Here is a 17,964-nt window from a genome sequence, read left to right as displayed (position 1 = left end):
TGCCCTGTGAAAGCCTTCCACTGTAAGATCTTATTTTATAATTTAGCTAGTCATGTTGGCAATAGATCAAACTTTCAATTGATGCCCACCTGCCCAGATAGTGATTTTGTAATGGCACGTTTTTGGATTGCGTAAAACAACAACAGTAAGTGTGCTTTCTCTAGTTCCTCAACGCCAAAGCTAGGAGAGCTCCAAAAAGCATCTTATAGTTGAAGACACTTCTTTGAGTCATAAAAGTGCACTGACATTATTTAGGTACTGGGCACATGTTGGAGAGGTAGGTGGCCACTTGGAGACATTAGTTAGTCCTCTTACGCAAACCCTTGTAATTGTTTTGTCTTATGTTGCACCTACCCCACATTTTCCAGGAATATTCTTATCATGCTACTGAATGTATCCAGATATTTTTTGAGTTTGTTAACAACAAATGTGGTAAAATGTACAGTAAATGTTTGGATTCAGTCTTGTGTCAGGTGATCTGTTGTGTCCTCAACTTTGGTCTAATCATTTTCCCATAATCTCTAAAGTGTTATTCATATTTCTTATGTAAAAAAAAAAAAAAAACATTTCAATTTAGTAATATCCATATAGGCCAATACCCACGAAATATAAAGGGTTAACAGACACATTATGATCCCAAACCTCATTAATAATCATCAATCCCAAATACAAATACCAAGTACTCACTGACAACATCTAATACTATGTCAGGACCACAGGAGAAACTAAAAGGTGAACTAGGCACTGTTGAGCTCCTATAGTGTACTACCTTAGTTTTGTCTACATTGATATTCAGTTTTGATTGTTCACACCAGTTAAAAAAAACTTTTAAAAAATGTATTAAAGCTCATCTTCAGGTTCAGAGATCAATACAATGTCATCTGCATATAAAATAATTGTTTAGACAGACACCTTTTCCCAGCGCTTTGATGACCAGCGTGAGATCATTAATATACATTGAGAATGGGTGATAAAGTGCAACCCTGTTTCATACTAATGTCAACGGGAAATCAGTCAGTTAAGCAGCCATTGACTTGAACACAACATTTCACATCGTCATACATGGAGATAAGCCATTTCAGGATGTTACCATTTAAACCAAATGGCCCCAACTTGTCCCATAACATATTTCTGTCAATGTGGTCAAAGGCTTTAGAGAAATCTATGAAAGAACAGAAAGTGGATTTTTTTTTCTTCTTCCCTTGAATCTATGATTGTGGTTAAGGTGGGGATGTGGTCCAGGGAGCTTTGTTTCGTTCTGAAAACATTTTGCTCATCTGCTCTGATATTGTTGGTTTTAGCTCAGTAAGAAATGCAGTTAAAAAGAACACAACAAAATAGTTAATACACAGCAGTTAATTTGGGACCCTTTTGTCTCCTGACTTGGGCGTAGGGTTGATGACACCGTATTTCCACATGTCCAGAGCAAAGCAATAACCAAAGAGCTTGTACAGTACATTTCTGACAATTTTTCAAAACTTCAACAGGTAACCCATCATAGCCGTATGCTTTACCATTCTTAGCCGTATGCTTTACCATTCTTAGCCGTATGCTTTACCATTCTTAGCAGACTCACTAATTGGCTCATTTAAAGGAGAACCAATGTGCCTTGAGCCACTAACACTGTCCTGGGGCTTTGTTGTACTGTGATGGGTCGTTTGGAACAGACTGGCAAAGTCATTTCTGCGTATGTCTAGTACAGTGTGCTTATGATTGCAAGTTTCCTTTGAGCCCTAGGACTTCCCAGGGGATTAACTGTCGGCGTTCACTAGCCACACCAAGTTTCCTACCACACCAAGTTTGTTAACATGTTGCCCCAAAAACCTCTGGGTCAGATGTCTCTAGTTCTTGAATGTTCTCCTGTTGATGCCGCCGGTGGTGCCGTTTCCACAGTAAGGTGAGCTCATCTGACCACCAGGCTTTTTTTATACCTTCCCTCTTATTAGACCTGCCAGACTTAATCACAATGTCCCTGTGGGGGATCTGGTCCCCCATCTCCTGCTTTACTGTATCACAGAATGGACTATAGACAGAGTCCACAGTCTGCTGATTAGCAACTGTGGCCTCCAGCTGGGCAACACAGTCATTCAATGCTGCTTCACATACATTACTTGTCATTACTTGGGGAGGGGGGGAGTGAATGCTGGAACTGGGAGAGCCATTGAGCATGTGGGACACGAATGGTCCGGGATCACTCTTGATGGATCAATGGCAGACACACAGGCTGCCTGGGGGAAGAGGTCCCTGCTCATAATCACAGCAAAGTCACTGAACCAGTCTAAATTCTCATGGGGGACCAGTATATAATCCACAACAGATAGCCCCTTTGATGATACACATGTTAAGTCATTGTTGCTGTAATTCCTTCCATTTAAAATGCAACAGTTTGCACTAATCAGGAACTCTCCGTGAGAGTTGTGTGAGTAATCCACCACGTTCCGTTCTCCAATCAGTCCACTCCCTCAAAATAGCCTCAGCACAGAAAAAGTCGCCCAATATGAGAAAAGGGACAAACTTCTCATACCTGTATAAATGGCAGAGTAAACTCTCATACAATTCTGGTGCATCAACTTATAAAATAAAAAATAAAAAAGTTTTGTAATTTAGCAGACACTTTCACCCAGAGCAATTTACAGGAACAGCTAGGGTTAAGTGCCTTGCAGAAGGGCTCATTGACAGGTTTTTCTCCTAGTGGACTCGGGGATTCGGACCAGCGACCTTTCGGTTACTAGCCCAACACTCTTAACCGCTAGGATACCTGACGCCCTGAAGACATGGTTTGACTGGAGATGTTGTTTAGCTGTTAGTTTAACCCATAGGATGCCATCCATTGAGTCATCAATAATCTCACACTGATAATCCAAACGCAGTTTGTCTCTGATGAAAAGGCCTGAACCAGTATCCCTGAGATTGGAAGGTTGTGAGGTCGATCCCTGGCCGAGTCATACCAAAGACTTTAAAAATGTCACTTTTTGCGCGATCCGACCAAATTCACATAGAAACGTGAGTTAAAGATCTGTCATTCTCATTGAAAGCATGTCTAAGAAGCTGTAGATCTGTTCTATGTGCGCAATTTCTATGCTTCCCATTCTTAAAGTTTAGTTTCTGTGAAATGTGTCTTTTATATTCAGTTTTGTACACCAGCTTCAAACAGCTGAAAATACAATATTTTTGGTTATGCAAATATATTTCAGTGGTTTAGATGGTACAATGATTCTCTACACTATATTTGCTTGTTTTGTCACATAATCTGAAATAAGGCAAACTATTAGATCTTTAGCAACAAGAAGATAAATTGGGGGTAAGGCCCTGCGATAGACTAGCTTCCTGTCCAGGAGGTGTACTTATACATCAAGTTGCCTCACGCTAAACAAACAGAAGATAGGCACCTGCCTTTTGAGATGTTCTGGCTCGTGCAAGGCTACTACTATCTTTCCCATCCACAACGCCCTAGCAAGCCACGAGCCTACTACGTGCTCACCAATTATATACTATATATACATTAGATGACTGACAGGGGGCGCTGTCAGTCATTTTGAGAATCCAGCTGAGAATATCACAGCGAGATTAATTCACAATAGCTGGACTCTCTGGAGGCTAGACTGTCACCGTTCATTTGTCGTCTCTCAAGCAGGGCTCATTCGCTCCGAGGAAGAGAAAATCGATTATTTGTCTGGATAGGCCAGAAAATGTGACGCGTCACTCCCTATGCAAATGTGGGGTCTGAAACCTTACACTTCTAGTCAACTCCAGTTAGAGAGTGGAAAGGAGAGCAGACAGATGGGGCTTTTTGGCATTATAAGGCATGGGACCCTACGGCGTTCACAGAGCGCTTTGTACACCCAAACACTCCAAGCTAGAATCCTTAGTTGCTACATCCATTTTTGGACTCCTAAATGAATAATGATATACTGTATACCCATTGATTCTCAAAGCATACAACTTATAAAGGTCTTTTGAAATACTGTAGAATTCCATTCATTCTTATGGAGGACTGCTCCTTCTGAGGAGTATCAATAAGGCTGACCGGTGGCTTCAAAGCTTTTTTATTGGCCAATACATAGCATCAGCAAGCTAGCTTATATACATATAATGTATATACATATACATTAGTGCTCACATTGCCCATAGCGGACGGTATTGAAGCCATCTCCCGACATCCTGGGTTCCTGGACAAACGTTAAATACTGAAGTCTATCTGATGTGATCTTGCTGAATAATTATAGGCCCACTTCCTACTGACCTAAATGATCATGTTGGCTGGAAGGAACTCCTGCTTCAGGCCCCTTAATATGATCACAACCAACAACCAGGATAGGGGGGGGACTTGTGTGTGTGTGAGAGAGAGGGAGAACTTGTAAATGTGTGCGTGGCTTTGTGTGTATGTGTTGTGTGTATGTGTAGGTAAGCGTATACACTTTACAGAGTAACAGCTTGGCAATTCAACATGTCTTTGTTACAGTGCATCCAAACACACTCTAGTAAGGCCACATGAGTACGCCCATATTCATCCATTAACTGACTGTTGCTGCCCTGCTCCAGTGCCTAGATTTTATAACTGTCCCTGTTGCTCTGGGCTGGCGCAGTGGAAGGGGGAGAGGCGGTTAGATAGGGGGCTCTGCAGTTAGATAGGGGGCTCTGCAGTTAAAATGCATTGGTCACACATATTTAGCAGATGTTATTGCGGGTGTAGTGAAATGCTTGTGTTCCTAGCGCCAACATTTCAGTAGTATCTAACAATTCATAACAATACACACAAATCTGAAAGTAAAAGAATGGAATTAAGAAATATATAAATATTAGTTTGAGCAATGTCGGAGTGGGCAGCAGCCTCTAAGGTGCAGGGTTGCGTAACTGAGTGGAAGCCGGCCAGTGATGGCTATTTAAAAGTCTGATAGCCTTGAGAGAGAAGCTGTTTTTCAGTCTCTCGGTCCCAGCTTTGATGCACCTGTACTGACTTCGCCTTCTGGATGATAGCGGGGTGAACAGGCCGTGGCTCGGGTGGTTAATGTCCTTGATTAACTTTTTGGCCTTCCTGTGACATTGGGGGCTGTAGGTGTCCTGGTGGGCAGGTAGTTTGCCCCCGGTGATGCATTGGGCAGACCGCACCACCCTCTGGAGAGCCCTGCGGTTGCGGGTGGTACAGTTTCCGTACCAGACGGTGATACAGCCCGACATGATGCTCTCAATTATGCATCTGTAAAAGTTTGTGGGTTTTAGGGGCCAAGCCAAATTTCTTCAGCCTCCTGAGATTGAAGAGGTGCTGTTGCGCCTTCTTCACCACACTGTCTGTGTGGGTGGACCATTTCAGATCGTCAGTGATGTGTCTGCCGAGGAACTTGAAGCTTTCCACCTTCTCCACTGCGGTCCCGTCGATGTGGATAGGGAGGTGCTCCCTCTGCTGTTTCCTGAAGTCCACGATCAGCTCCTTTGTTTTGTTGACATTGAGTGAGAGGTTATTTTCCTGGCACCACACTCCCAGGGCTCTTACCTCCTCCCTGTAGGCTGTCTCGTCATTGTTGGTAATCAGGCTTACTACTGTTGTGTCGTCTGCAAACTAGATGATTTGAGTTGGAGGCGTGCGTGGCCACGCAGTCATGGGTGAGCAGGGAGTACAGGAGGGGGCTGAGAACGCACCCTTGTGAGGCCCTTGTGCTGAGGATCAGAGAAGTGGAGGTGTTGTTTCCTACCGTCATCACCTGGGGGCGGCCTGTCAGGAAGTCCAGGACCCAGTTGCATAGGACGGGGTTCAGATCCAGGGTCGCGACCTTAAATGATGTGCTTGGAGAGGACTATGGTGAACAGCATTCTTACATCCTCTTGTCCAGATGGGATAGGGCAGTGTGCAGTGCGATGGAGATTGCTGAAGGGGGTGGATTGGGGGTTGGGGAGAACTAGTGCTCATATCCCTCTCTTCTATTTAGAAACCTGCTTCACTCTCGAATACCACAGATATGGGTCGGCACGTGCCCTTGGGGAGACACTCATTTTGTATACTGTATTATGAAGCTTATCTGAGTCGATGCATGCCTCATACACATCATTTACAGTTACATTATTATTATATTGAAATTGAACATACATCTAATGAACATGCACAGTAAAATGTTTCTATGTTACATGTTATTGATCTGTGGGTGTGACGTTACCTTCTGTTTTTATGCAGAACATTGAATTGAAGGTAGAGGTGGAGAGCTTGAAGCAGGAGCTCCAGGAGAAATGGGAGATTCTGGACAAGGTCCCGTGAGTACACTACCATGTCTTGTATTGTCACAGTGTCCTTGCACAGACAAATACTAGAATACAGCCTACTCACTTCACAGTTGGTCTCTATATTCAGACTATATTATATCCCCCTGTACTGCCCAGTCTGGTCCTAAGATAGATTCCTGCAGTTCACCCTGCGGACTACAGCTGCCCTCAGGGCATGTGGGTCGTTGTCGCTAAACCTAACACTAACCCTCTCTTTGCTGTGTAAACTCACCTAACGCAACAGTTCTAAAGCCCTGTGGAATGCATGGTGGGAGTGGTGGGCTCTTAAGTGCTTTTGAAGAGTATGAAGTGGCTCTGTGGATAGTACAATCTTAGAAATAGGCTTCCAAAAGAGTTCTAAGGCTGTCCCCATAGGAACCCTTTTTGGTTCCAGGTAGAACCCTTTTGGGATCCATGCAGAACCCTATGTGGAAAGGGTTCTACATAGAACCCAAAATGGTTCTTTCTGGACCAAAAGGGTTCTACCTGGAACCAAACGGGGTTCTTTAACGGGTTCTCTTTTGGAGACAGCCGATGAACCCTTGTAGGTTCTAGATATCACCTTTTTTTCGAAGAGTGTAGGGACTAAAGATAAAAGGATGAGGGAGAGGGAGAGAGTAAGAGGGTAATAGGCAAAGAAGGGGGGAAGCCTCTGGATTGTTTTGCTGAGCCAGGGACTATTTGAGCCACAGCACCTGTCATTAGATAGAGCAGCTGTCTCAGTGTCTCTCTGTTAGAGATATGCTGATCTCCTCAGATACAACATGCACCCCCTTTACAGACCTTCTGTACTGTATACCAGGGGGTCGGCAACAGGCCGCAAGTGATTAAAAAAAAACAAATTTTGTGGTTCAAAAAAAAGACTGTAAAATCAGCAGGAATTCAGATAAAAATGTAATTTAGGTAATCTGTTCCTAAGTTTTCTCACGAATAAAAAAAGAAATGTGATTGTGTCTCAATGTAATCAAGGTACAGATAGATGTAGGATCTTAATTTGATCACTATTTTGTTGCTGAGTATGAAATGCAAACTTTTAGTATATTCAATGTTTAAAATGCTTCTAATTTCTGATTTGCCCTAACGAAAAATGTATCAACCTTTACAAAAAATGTCCATTAATTATAATCCACATAATACTTAACAGTGCATTCGGAAAGTATTCAGACCACTTGACCTTTTTTGTCGGACCATCCGCTCCGACAAAAATCTGCCCTAGGTGCCTACCCCCTGCTGTATACCCTCTCCAATCAACCCCTCTCCTACATCACACTCTCACCTTAAAGTAGAACTTTCCCACTTGCATCACCTTTCTAGACTTACTCTTTGTAAAACAGTCATTCCTTCATTAGTACAGCTTAATGGATGTATTCTTTTACTTGTACTAAACCCCATGGCGCCCCCCTACTAGCACTGACTCTGCTGATAACCACATATCAGTCGTAGTAAGTACATTTTTCCCCAATAAAGTAGTTATCTCACGTAGCTATCTTAAGATGAACTGTAAGTCACTCTGGATAAGAGCAACTGCTAAATGAGTAAGATGTAAAATGTACTAGCCCTTTTGTTTATTGTCCTCAAGAACAATAATGTAACACAACTATCTACAGATGGAGGACCTTCATTTGAGCCCGTTTGCTACAGCATAATCCTACAGCATCAGGAAATGGGAATTATTTTGTGGGAATTATAATTAATGGACGTTTTTGTAGGGGTTGATACATTTTTTCGTAAGGGAACACCAAGTCTGAAATTTCAAAGTGGAAATTACAAACTTCGGAAGCATTTTAAACCTCAAATACACTACAAGTTTTACATTTCCTGTATTGCAGGAAGGTTCTCCTGCAACATGGTGATCCAATTAATATCCTACATCTGTACCAATCAGCACCTTATTTGATACATGAATCAGCCTGTGAACAAATACTTATGTTAATTAATCAGCGCTGTATACAGAGAAGTAATTACTTAATAAATCAGCTAAGTGCTTCGTCAAGACACTTTCGCCCTGAAGGAGTATGGGTACAGGGTCAGTCCCTCTAGACCTCCTTAAGTTTAGTTGACCTGTTGTGGTTCAACAAGGGTTCCAGGGCCGAGTGGTGCTCTCCCTGATTCATAAATAAACAGTTAGCTCTGTGATTGTCATTAGAGTTCTAAAAAGACTATGACATATAGAGGGCCACAGTGGACAAGCAGTTAGAGCAACACTCTCTTGAGAGAAGCAGCCCTGGGCTAACTAATGGTACTGTTAGGTGGTGAGTGACGAGCAGTGATGGGCACTCGCTATAATAGTGAGAACTGTCAGAGGACCACGAGAAATGATGATCTTTTGCCTAGTTAGATGTAGAGAGCAGGGACCAAGCCTCAGTCCATGGCTTACTGTTTATCATACATTATCACTCTCCAGGGAGAAAGCTTGTTAGCTTTTAAACGTTGGAATAGTGGATACATAGACTACAGCAAACGACTAACCCCGCAGTACAACAGTTGAAACATGCATCGTGTTTTATTTACGTACGTTTTGCAAATACAGTTACAGGATGTGATATTCTCGTTCTGCACTGTGTCATACTCAAGCCTTTTCCGATGTGGTCATGTGCTCTGATAGGACGACGGCGGAGAGCCTGACCAATCGGAATGAGGAGGAGCTGCAGCGTCACTGTGAGGAGCGGCAGCAGGAGATCAGCCACATTCAGGAGATCCTCGAGACCAAGGTCGAGCTGCTGCAGGAGGTCACGCGCACGCACACACACACTAATGCAGGAGGTCACTCAGTTTTGACAAAAACTAGTATTATTCCAATGTTGATGATTCCAATACACTTTGTTTCTGTGCTCAGTTTCAAATGCTGTGGTTACATTTGGAACATACACTGACACTCCTGATGCATTGTGTTGTCAGGAGGCCCAGTTAGCGCGAGGCAAGGCTGAGAAGTCCCAGTGCTGCCTGGCCCTGGAGAGAGAGATGATGATGAAGATGGAGGAGGAAGAGGAGAAGTGTGAGGGAGGGTCACTGGGATCCAGGCTGCAGCAGGGGGCCCTGGCAGAGAAGGACAGGTTAGCAGGAGGACAAGTGCTGATCGAGGTGTGACTGGCATGTCAGTGTGTTGTTTCTCTCAGAGAATGTGTGAATTAATGCCAGGTCAGGGTTCCATGGCCGTAGGCAGAACAGCAGATACTGGGTCTGCAGCACGACCAGGTGGACTCGGGACGGGGACAGCCAGGGGTCGTCAGGCCAGGGAGTCCTGAGACATGGTCCTAGGGCTCAGGTCCTCTGGGAGGGGAGAGAGACATAGATATGGGAGAATTAGAGGGAGCATATCTAAGATCCCACAGGACACCAGATAAGACAGGAGAATTACACCAGATATAACAGACTGACTTTAGCTCCCCGGCACATAGGCTATTGCAGCATAGATACAGGAGACAGACGGGTGATCGCAGGACACAGCGGCACCGTCCAAAGTTACTCCAGACAGGGACAAGAAGGTAGGATATAACCCCACCCACTTTGGCAAAGCACAGCCTCCACACCACTAAACGGATATCAACAGGCCACTAATTTACTACCCTGAGACAAGGCCGTGTATAGCCCACGAAGATCTTCCCACCGCAGGATTCCGAGGACAGGAAGGAGGGAAGAGAACGAGCAAGCCAGTGACTCAGCCCCCGTAATAGGGTCAGAGGCAGAGAATCACACTGATAAAATTGACAGAGGAACAGTGCCAGAGTCGTGCCATACGTACATACTGTCCTCTACTGAAAGAGTGGTATGGGGTTCACAGATATCAGTCCAAGAGGTGTTGCAGAGCTTGTTTCATTAGGAACTTCTGCCCAACAGTCATAAAACATACACGCCTTGTTTACCACAGTTTTAGTGGTTCAATTCAGTCAATCCTATACTTTCCTCTCTCTCCTTCTCGCTCTCTCAATTCAATTCAAATGGCTTTATTGGCATGGGAAACATGTTTACATTGCCAAATGCAAGTGAAATAGATAAAGAAAAGTGAAATAATGAATCAGAAAGGAACAGTAAACATGACACTCACAAAAGTTTTAAAAGAATAGACATTTCAAACATTGTATTATGGCTATGTACAGCGTAGTAACAATGTGCAAATAGTTGAAGTACAAAAGGAAACAATATATAATATCAATATGGCTTGTATTTACATTGTTTGTGCTTCACTGTTTGCCCTTTTGTGGCAACAGGTCACAAATCTTGCTGCTGTCTTTTTCTCTGCCTCTCTCACTTTCTTGCTCTCCCTCGCTCTCCCTCAGAGTAATAGAGAACCTGACTGAGGAGAGGAGGTTGCTGAGCCACCGGGTCGGAGAGCTGGAGGTCATGACTTCCCTCCAGAAGAAAGACAGGGATGCAGAGGTAAATGAAAGTCCAGTTTTTTTACATAGCTTATTACAGTGTATAACAACGGTATTGTATATACAACCCCTCAGCCTCTCTCTCTCACAGTTCACTTAACCTTTTCATACGTGAGTTCGGTCGCCCCAGCATGAGTTTTTTTTATGCACATGTCAGAATGCACTCATTGTTCTAAAATGTGATTGTTACGCAACAGGACAGTCAACACACGCTGCCTGTTAATTATCTATAGGCTATGTTTCAACTTGTCAATTTCAAATTATTTTCTAACAGTTTGAATTGAGGTGTGTTCTTCATCAAGTCGCATAGAAGGAGCTCATTTCAGTGTTGCGGACAATTTGTTTGAGGCTTTACTGAGCAGGACAAACTTCTCTCTTCGAGGAGAGCCCACGCACTTCACCAATGTTTCCCGCAGATCCAAGTATGCAGACGTGTGCAGTTTTGCACGAATTGTCACATTCTCTGGCTGGCGCTCGCATGGTCTTCCTTACACATAATAACTTTGGACATGTGTGCGTTCCTATCAAAGTAAGTGCCTTATTTTCTGTGTACCGTGTTGCGTTTCTACTGGAGCATACAGGATGTATTGTAGCAGCCTCAAGGTGGTGGGGTTTCCATGTCACCAAGTTCAAAAACCAAACATGCACACGAAGCACAACTAGAATACAAATGGGTCATTTATTAGGGAGATTTGCACACTGTGGGAAATTAAATCAAATATCAAATTTTATTAGTCACATGCACTGAATAAAACAGGTGTAGACCTTACAGTGAAATGCTTACTTACGAGCACCTAACCAAAAATATGGATAAGAATAAGAGATAAAAGTAACAAGTAATTAAAGAGCAGTAGTAAAAAAAAGTAACAGTATATACAGTGGGGTGCCGGTACAGAGTCAATGTGCGGGGGCACCGGTTAGTGGAGGTAGTATGTACATGTAGAGTTATTAAAGTGACTATGCATAGATGACGACAGAGAGTGGCAGTGGTGTGGAGAGGGGGGCAATGCAAATAATCTGGGTAGCCATTTGACTAGATGTTCAGGAGTCTTATGGCTTGGGGCTAGAAGCTGTTTAGAAGCCTCTTGGACCTAGACTTGGCGCTCCGGTACCGCTTGCAGTGCGGTAGCAGAGAGAAAGGGGGGAATTCAGCGACCAGTTCAGTCCACAATCCGTTCTCATTGTCTGGTTTTCCAGGGGTAATCCTAAAACTCAGATCCTCAGCCACACCGGTTCGGTACACAGTGGGGGTAATCAGACAGTCCATGTAACAATGGGTAATCACACACAATTCTCTCTCCTCACACATTTTCCTCTCAGTCCTCTTCCCGTTTGTGCAGCCCGATTCCTCTTTTACCCCCAAGCACTCCATGGCTTAATGATCCACAGGCGTGCCTCGTTGGGGCAGGAAGTCCATATAAGGCTCGGGGGTGGAGCCAACGAGCTGCAAGATATCTCCCATCAAATCACCACTCCCCTCACCTCTCCATGCCTCCTGCCACACACCCTCCACCCTCATCTCCTACCGGGAGGGAGGGGTGGTCCAGCTCCCTAGAGCATTCCTCCTGGAGAGGGCATCAGCATTTCCATAGGCTGCACCTGATCTGTGGACGACAGAGAAAGCAAAGGGCTGTAAGGATAGGAACCAGCGGGTGACCCGCTCATGGGGCCATACTGTCCTTATTCCGTGACATCCAAACCAGTGGTGCATGGTCCATTACGAGGGTTTAGTGCCATCCCAATAAGAAATATTTCAGCGTCTCCAACGCCCACTTGATCGCTAGACATTCTTTCTCCACAGTGGAATATCTTTGTTCCTGCGGCAACAGCTTCCGACTAATGTACACGACTGGGTGTTCCTCACCTTCTTGTAGCTGTGATAGGACGGCACCCACCCATTTTGGACGCAGCGGTCTGTACCACCAGTGGTTTGGAAAAGTCCGGGGTCACCAGCATGAGTCCCGAAAAGTGCTCCCTTTAGGTCCTGGAAGGCTTTCTCTGTCTCCTCGGTTCACGTCACCTGGGCGGGCAGATGGCTCCTGGTCAGATCTGTCAGGGGACTGGCTAGGGAGGCAAAGTGGGGAATAAATCTCCGGTAGTAACTAGTCAACCCCACAAACATGCATACCTGCTTCTTGGTGAGGGGACGGGGCCAGTCCCGAAATTGCCTCCGCTTTCTTCACCTGGCGTTTGACACATCCCCTCCCGATCGTGTACCCCAGGTACTCCGCCTCCCACAGGCAGAGCCGACATTTCCTTGGGTTAGCTGTTAGCCCCGCCCCCTGTAAGGCCTTCAATACCGCGCCCACTTGGTTTAGATGTGTCTCCCACTCGCTCCCATGGATCACAGCATCACCGAAGTAGTCCGCCGCGTACTCACGATGGGGGCGGAGAATCCGGTCCATCAACACCTGGAAGGTGGCCAGGACCCCGTGCAACCCAAAGGCCAGCTTCTTGTAGTGGAACAGCGCGTCAGGGGTGGCGAAAGCAGTTTTCTCCCGTGCCTCGTGAGCTAAGGGCACCTGCCAATAACCCGTCGAGCATGCTGATAAATCGAGCGGTTCCTAGCCGTTCGAGTAGTACATCAATTCGGGGCATGGGGTAGGCGTCGAACTGACACGCCTGACAGGAAGGGTGCTAGCAGGCACCATTGCTCATGGGGCCATTTCTCCCTAGCCGCCGTCCTCTCGAAGGCTTGGAGGTAAGCCTTGATGTCGTCAGCATGAGTATAAACCTACTGGGTTTGGGACAAGAGACTGCTGCGCCTGCAGCCACGCCGGCCTGGGCGGGTGTCAGCTGGCTGAGTTCAGCTCGCAGGAGAGCAGTCTGCTGACGCTGTTCCTCCAGCAGCTCCCGATGCATAGCCTGCTGCACTATGTTCGCCTCCACCAGTCTGTTTAGTTATTGAGCTTGGTTTGCTTTGCCCACTCAAGGGGGTGTGGTTTCTACGTCACCAAGTTCAATAACCAAACACGGCACACGGAGCACAACTAGAATACAAATGGGGAATTTATTAGGGAGATATGCACACTGTGGGAAAGGGGTGAATTCAGCAACCAGTTCACAATCCGTTCTCATTGTCCGTTCCGTTCTCCAGGGGTAGTCTTAAAACGCAGGTCCTCAGCCAAACCTGTTCGGTACACAGTGGGGGTAATCAGACAGTCCAGGTCACAATGGTAATCACACAGATAATTCTCTCTCTTCTCACACTCTCCATAACACACATTTTCCTCTCAGCCCTCTTCCCATTTGTGTAGCCCACTTCCTCTTTTATCCCAAAGCACTCCATGCCTTAATGATTCCACAGGCTTGCCTCGTTGGTGCAGGAAGTCCATATAAGGCTCTGGGTGGAGCCAGCGGGCTGCAAGATATCTCCCTTCAATCACCACTCCCCTCACCTCTCCCTGCCATCTGCCACAGTATTTATGTATAGTTGAGGTCGGAAGTTTACGTACACCTTAGCCAAATACATTTAAACTCAGTTTTCACAATTCCTGACATTTAGTCCTTGTAAAAATTCCCTATCTTAGGTCAGTTACGATCACCACTTTATTTTAAGAATGTGAAATGTCATAATAATAGTAGAGAGAATGATTTATTTCAGTTTTTATTTCTTTCATCACATTCCCAGTGGCTCAGAAGTTTACATGCACTCAATTAGTATTTGGTAGCATTGCCTTTAAATTGTTTAATTTGGGTCAAACATTTTGGTTAGCCTTCCACAAGCTTCCCACAATAAGTTGGGTGAATTTGGCCCATTACTCCTGACTTTGTTGTCCTTAAGCCATTTTGCCACAACTTTGGAAGTATGCTTGGGGTCATTGTCGATTTGGAAGACCCACTTGCGACCAAGCTATAACTTCCTGACTGATCTCTTGATGTTGCTTCATTATATCCACATCATTTTCCTACCTCATTATGCCCTCTATTTTGTGAAGTGCACCAGTCCCTCCTGCAGTACAGCACTCCCATCACATGATGCTGCCACCCCCGTGCTTCACGGCTGGGATGGTGTTCTTCGGCTTCTAAGCCTCCCCCTTTTTCCTCCAAACATAACGATGGTCATTATGGCCAAGCAGTTCTCTTTTTGTTTCATCAGACCAGAGGACATTTCTCCAAAAAGTACAATCTTTGTCCCCATGTGCAGTTGCAAACTGTAGTCTGGATTTTTTATGGCAGTTTTGGAGCAGTGGCTTCTTTCTTGCTGAGCAACCTTTCAGGTTATGTCGATATAGGACTCGTTTTACTGTGGAAATAGATACTTTTGTACCTGTTTCCTCCAGCATCTTCACAATGTTCTTTGCTGTTGTTCTGGGGTTGATTTGCAATTTTCGCACCAAAGTACGCTCATCTCTAGGAGACAGAACGCTTCTCCTTCCTGAGCGGTATGACATTTGCGTGATCCCATAGTGTTTATACTTGCGTACAGTCGTGGCCAAAAGTTGAGAATTACACAAATATTAATTTCCACAAAGTTAGCTGCTTCAGTGTCTTTAGATATTTTTGTCAGATGTTACTATGGAATACTGAAGTATAATTACAAGCATTTCATAAGTGTCAAAGGCTTTTATTGACAATTACATGAAGTTGATGCAAAGAGTCAATATTTGCAGTGTTGGCCCTCTGCAATCCTCTCTGGCATGCTGTCAATTAACTTCTGGGCCACATCCTGACTGATGGCACCTCATTCTTGCATAATCAATGCTTGGAGTTTGCCAGAATTTGTGGGGTTTTGTTTGACCACCCGCCTTTTGAGGACTGACCACAAGTTCTCAATGGGATTAAGGTCTAGGGAGTTTCCTGGCCATGGACCCAAAATATCATGTATTGTTCCCCGAGCCACTTAGTAATCACTTTTGCCTTATGGCAAGGTACTCCATCATGCTGGAAAAGGCATTGTTTGTCACCAAACTGTTCTTGGATGGTTGGGAGAAGTTGCTCTCAGAGGATGTGTTGGTACCATTCTTTATTCATGGCTGTGTGTTCTTAGGCAAATTTGTGAGTGAGACAACTCCCTTGGCTGAGAAGCAACCCCACGCATGAATGGTCTCAGGATGCTTTACTGTTTGCATGACAGAGGACTGATGGTAGCGCTCACCTTGTCTTCTCCGGACAAGCTTTTTTCCAGATGCCACAAACAATCGGAAAGGCGATTCATCAGAGAAAATGACTTCACCCCAGTCCTCAGCAGTCCAATCCCTGTACCTTTTGCAGAATATCAGTCTGTCCCTGATGTTTTTCCTGGAGAGAAGTAGCTTATTTGCTGCCCTTCTTGGCACCAGGCCATCCTCCAAAAGTCTTTGCCTCACTGTGCGTGCAGATGCACTCACACCTGCCTGCTGCCATTCCTGAGCAAGCTCTGTACTGGTGGTGCCCTGATCCCGCAGCTGAATCAACTTTAGGAGACGGTCCTGGCGCTTGGTGGACTTTCTTGGGTGCCCCGAAGCCTTCCTCACAACAATTGAACCGCTCTCCTAGAAGTTCTGGATGATCCGATAAATGGTTGATTTAGGTGCAATCTTACTGGCAGCAATATCCTTGCCCGTGAAGCCCTTTTTGAGCAAAGCAATGATGATGGCACGTGTTTCCTTGCAGATAACTATGTTTGACAGAGGAGGAACAATGATTCCAAGCACCACCCTCCTTTTGAAGCTTCCAGTCTGTTATTTGAACTCAATCAGCATGACAGTGATCACCGGCCTTGACCTCGTCAACACTCACACCTGTGTTAACGAGAGAATCACTGACATGACGTCAGCTGGTCCTTTTGTGGCAGGGCTGAAATGCAGTGGAAATGTTTTTGGGGGACTCAGTTCATTAGCATGGAAAAGAGGGACTTTGCAAATAATTGCAATTCATCTGATAACTCTTCATAACATTCTGGAGTATATGACTTTGTGAAAATTAATATTTGTGTCATTCTCAAAACTTTTGGCCACGACTGTACTATTGTTTGATGAACGTGGAACCTTCAGGCGTTTGGCAATTGCTCCCAATGATGAACCAGACTTGTGGAGGTCTACAATTTATTTTCTGAGGTCTTGGCTGATTTCTTTTGATTTTCCCATGATGTCAAGCAAAGAGGCACTGAGTTTGAAGGTAGGCCTTGAAATACATCCACAGGTACACCTCCAATTGACTCAAATTATGTCAATTAGCCTATCAGAAGCTTCTAAAGCCATGACATAATTTTCTGGAATTTTCCAAGCTGTTTAAGGCACTGTCAACTTAGTGTAAAAATGACTTGTGTTATGCACAAAGTAGATGTCCTAACCGACTTAAAAAATGTGTTTTAATGACTCCAACCTAAGTGTATGTAATCTTCCGGCTGTATGTATGTATGGAGCATAATGTATTTACAGTTTTATTCATGTTTTCAAGTTCTGGTGACAAATAAATCATTATGATTATTGCATAGATTGTCATGGACACCTATGATGTGTGTAAAATACTTTTTTGAAGGTTGTACTGATTATAATGAGCTAATGCTAAGCTATTTGCCAGCTATGTGTCGCACCATGTTTGTTTACATAATACAATGCATTCTGTGTGTCACGTAAACGTCTGTCAGACCAAAGATGTTATAATGAGGTGAAGGAATGGTTCACTCATCTTTCGGGTAAACTTCTGGAAGTGAATGAAGGGAAGTGAATGATCGTAGACGACACACCCCCTTCAACATACATACTGCAAACAGACCAAACTCATCTTGTCTCCTCTTATTATCTTTGGTTGACGCTAAAAACAAACATGGCGGTGCTTCATCATCGGATTACTTATGATTTCTAGAAAGTGTTTTACTCAATTATTTCAATCAATGTTGAGCTGACCCGTGATGTGATGAATTATAAATAGTAATTGCTATTAGCTAATTCATATTGTGGTTTCTATCAACCAAGAGATATCTAAATATGACCGCTTGTGTTACTTCAATATTTCCTCAGTTAGCGTTAGGACTAAAGTAGTTTACATTTTACGGTTTGGATGATTGTGTATGCTGTAGCTACTTCTTCTGTGAAAGTCTGAACATTGCGTCCAAAAATAAACTTGTCACATTCAGGACATAACTTTGTAAGGACTGTGTTTGTGCTAAACGTTTCTGTGAAAAAACAGTGTGGCTTCCTCAAATTCTGACTGTTGCGTCAATCGAAACTGGACATTCTAAATAAGTGTTCTAATCAAACCGGTTTGATCGTACGCTCCAGGGACCACTGTAGAATGATCACACCCGTTCGTTGGTACGTGTGAAAAGGTTCAAGTACTCCTGATTGGCGCAGTGGTCTAAGGCACTGGATCGCAGTATCTAGCTGTGCCACTAGAGATCCTGGTTTGAGTC

General features: G+C 44.5%; 1 protein-coding gene across 1 annotated transcript in view; it reads left to right on the top strand.

Annotated features, from left to right (window-relative positions):
* LOC129855546 (myomegalin-like) overlaps positions 1-17,964 on the top strand; it is a 137,775-nt gene that overhangs the window by 54,854 nt on the left and 64,957 nt on the right. Inside the window, exons 5-8 of the mRNA XM_055923328.1 lie at positions 6,167-6,243; positions 8,858-8,981; positions 9,151-9,305; positions 10,530-10,629. Coding sequence (XP_055779303.1) covers positions 6,167-6,243; positions 8,858-8,981; positions 9,151-9,305; positions 10,530-10,629 — 456 coding nt within the window. The remainder of the gene's footprint in view (positions 1-6,166; positions 6,244-8,857; positions 8,982-9,150; positions 9,306-10,529; positions 10,630-17,964) is intronic.

The sequence above is a fragment of the Salvelinus fontinalis genome, chromosome 5 (genome assembly GCF_029448725.1).
Source record: "Salvelinus fontinalis isolate EN_2023a chromosome 5, ASM2944872v1, whole genome shotgun sequence".
NCBI classification, from domain to species: Eukaryota; Metazoa; Chordata; class Actinopteri; order Salmoniformes; family Salmonidae; genus Salvelinus; species Salvelinus fontinalis.
This window is presented reverse-complemented; position numbering and strand designations above follow the sequence as displayed.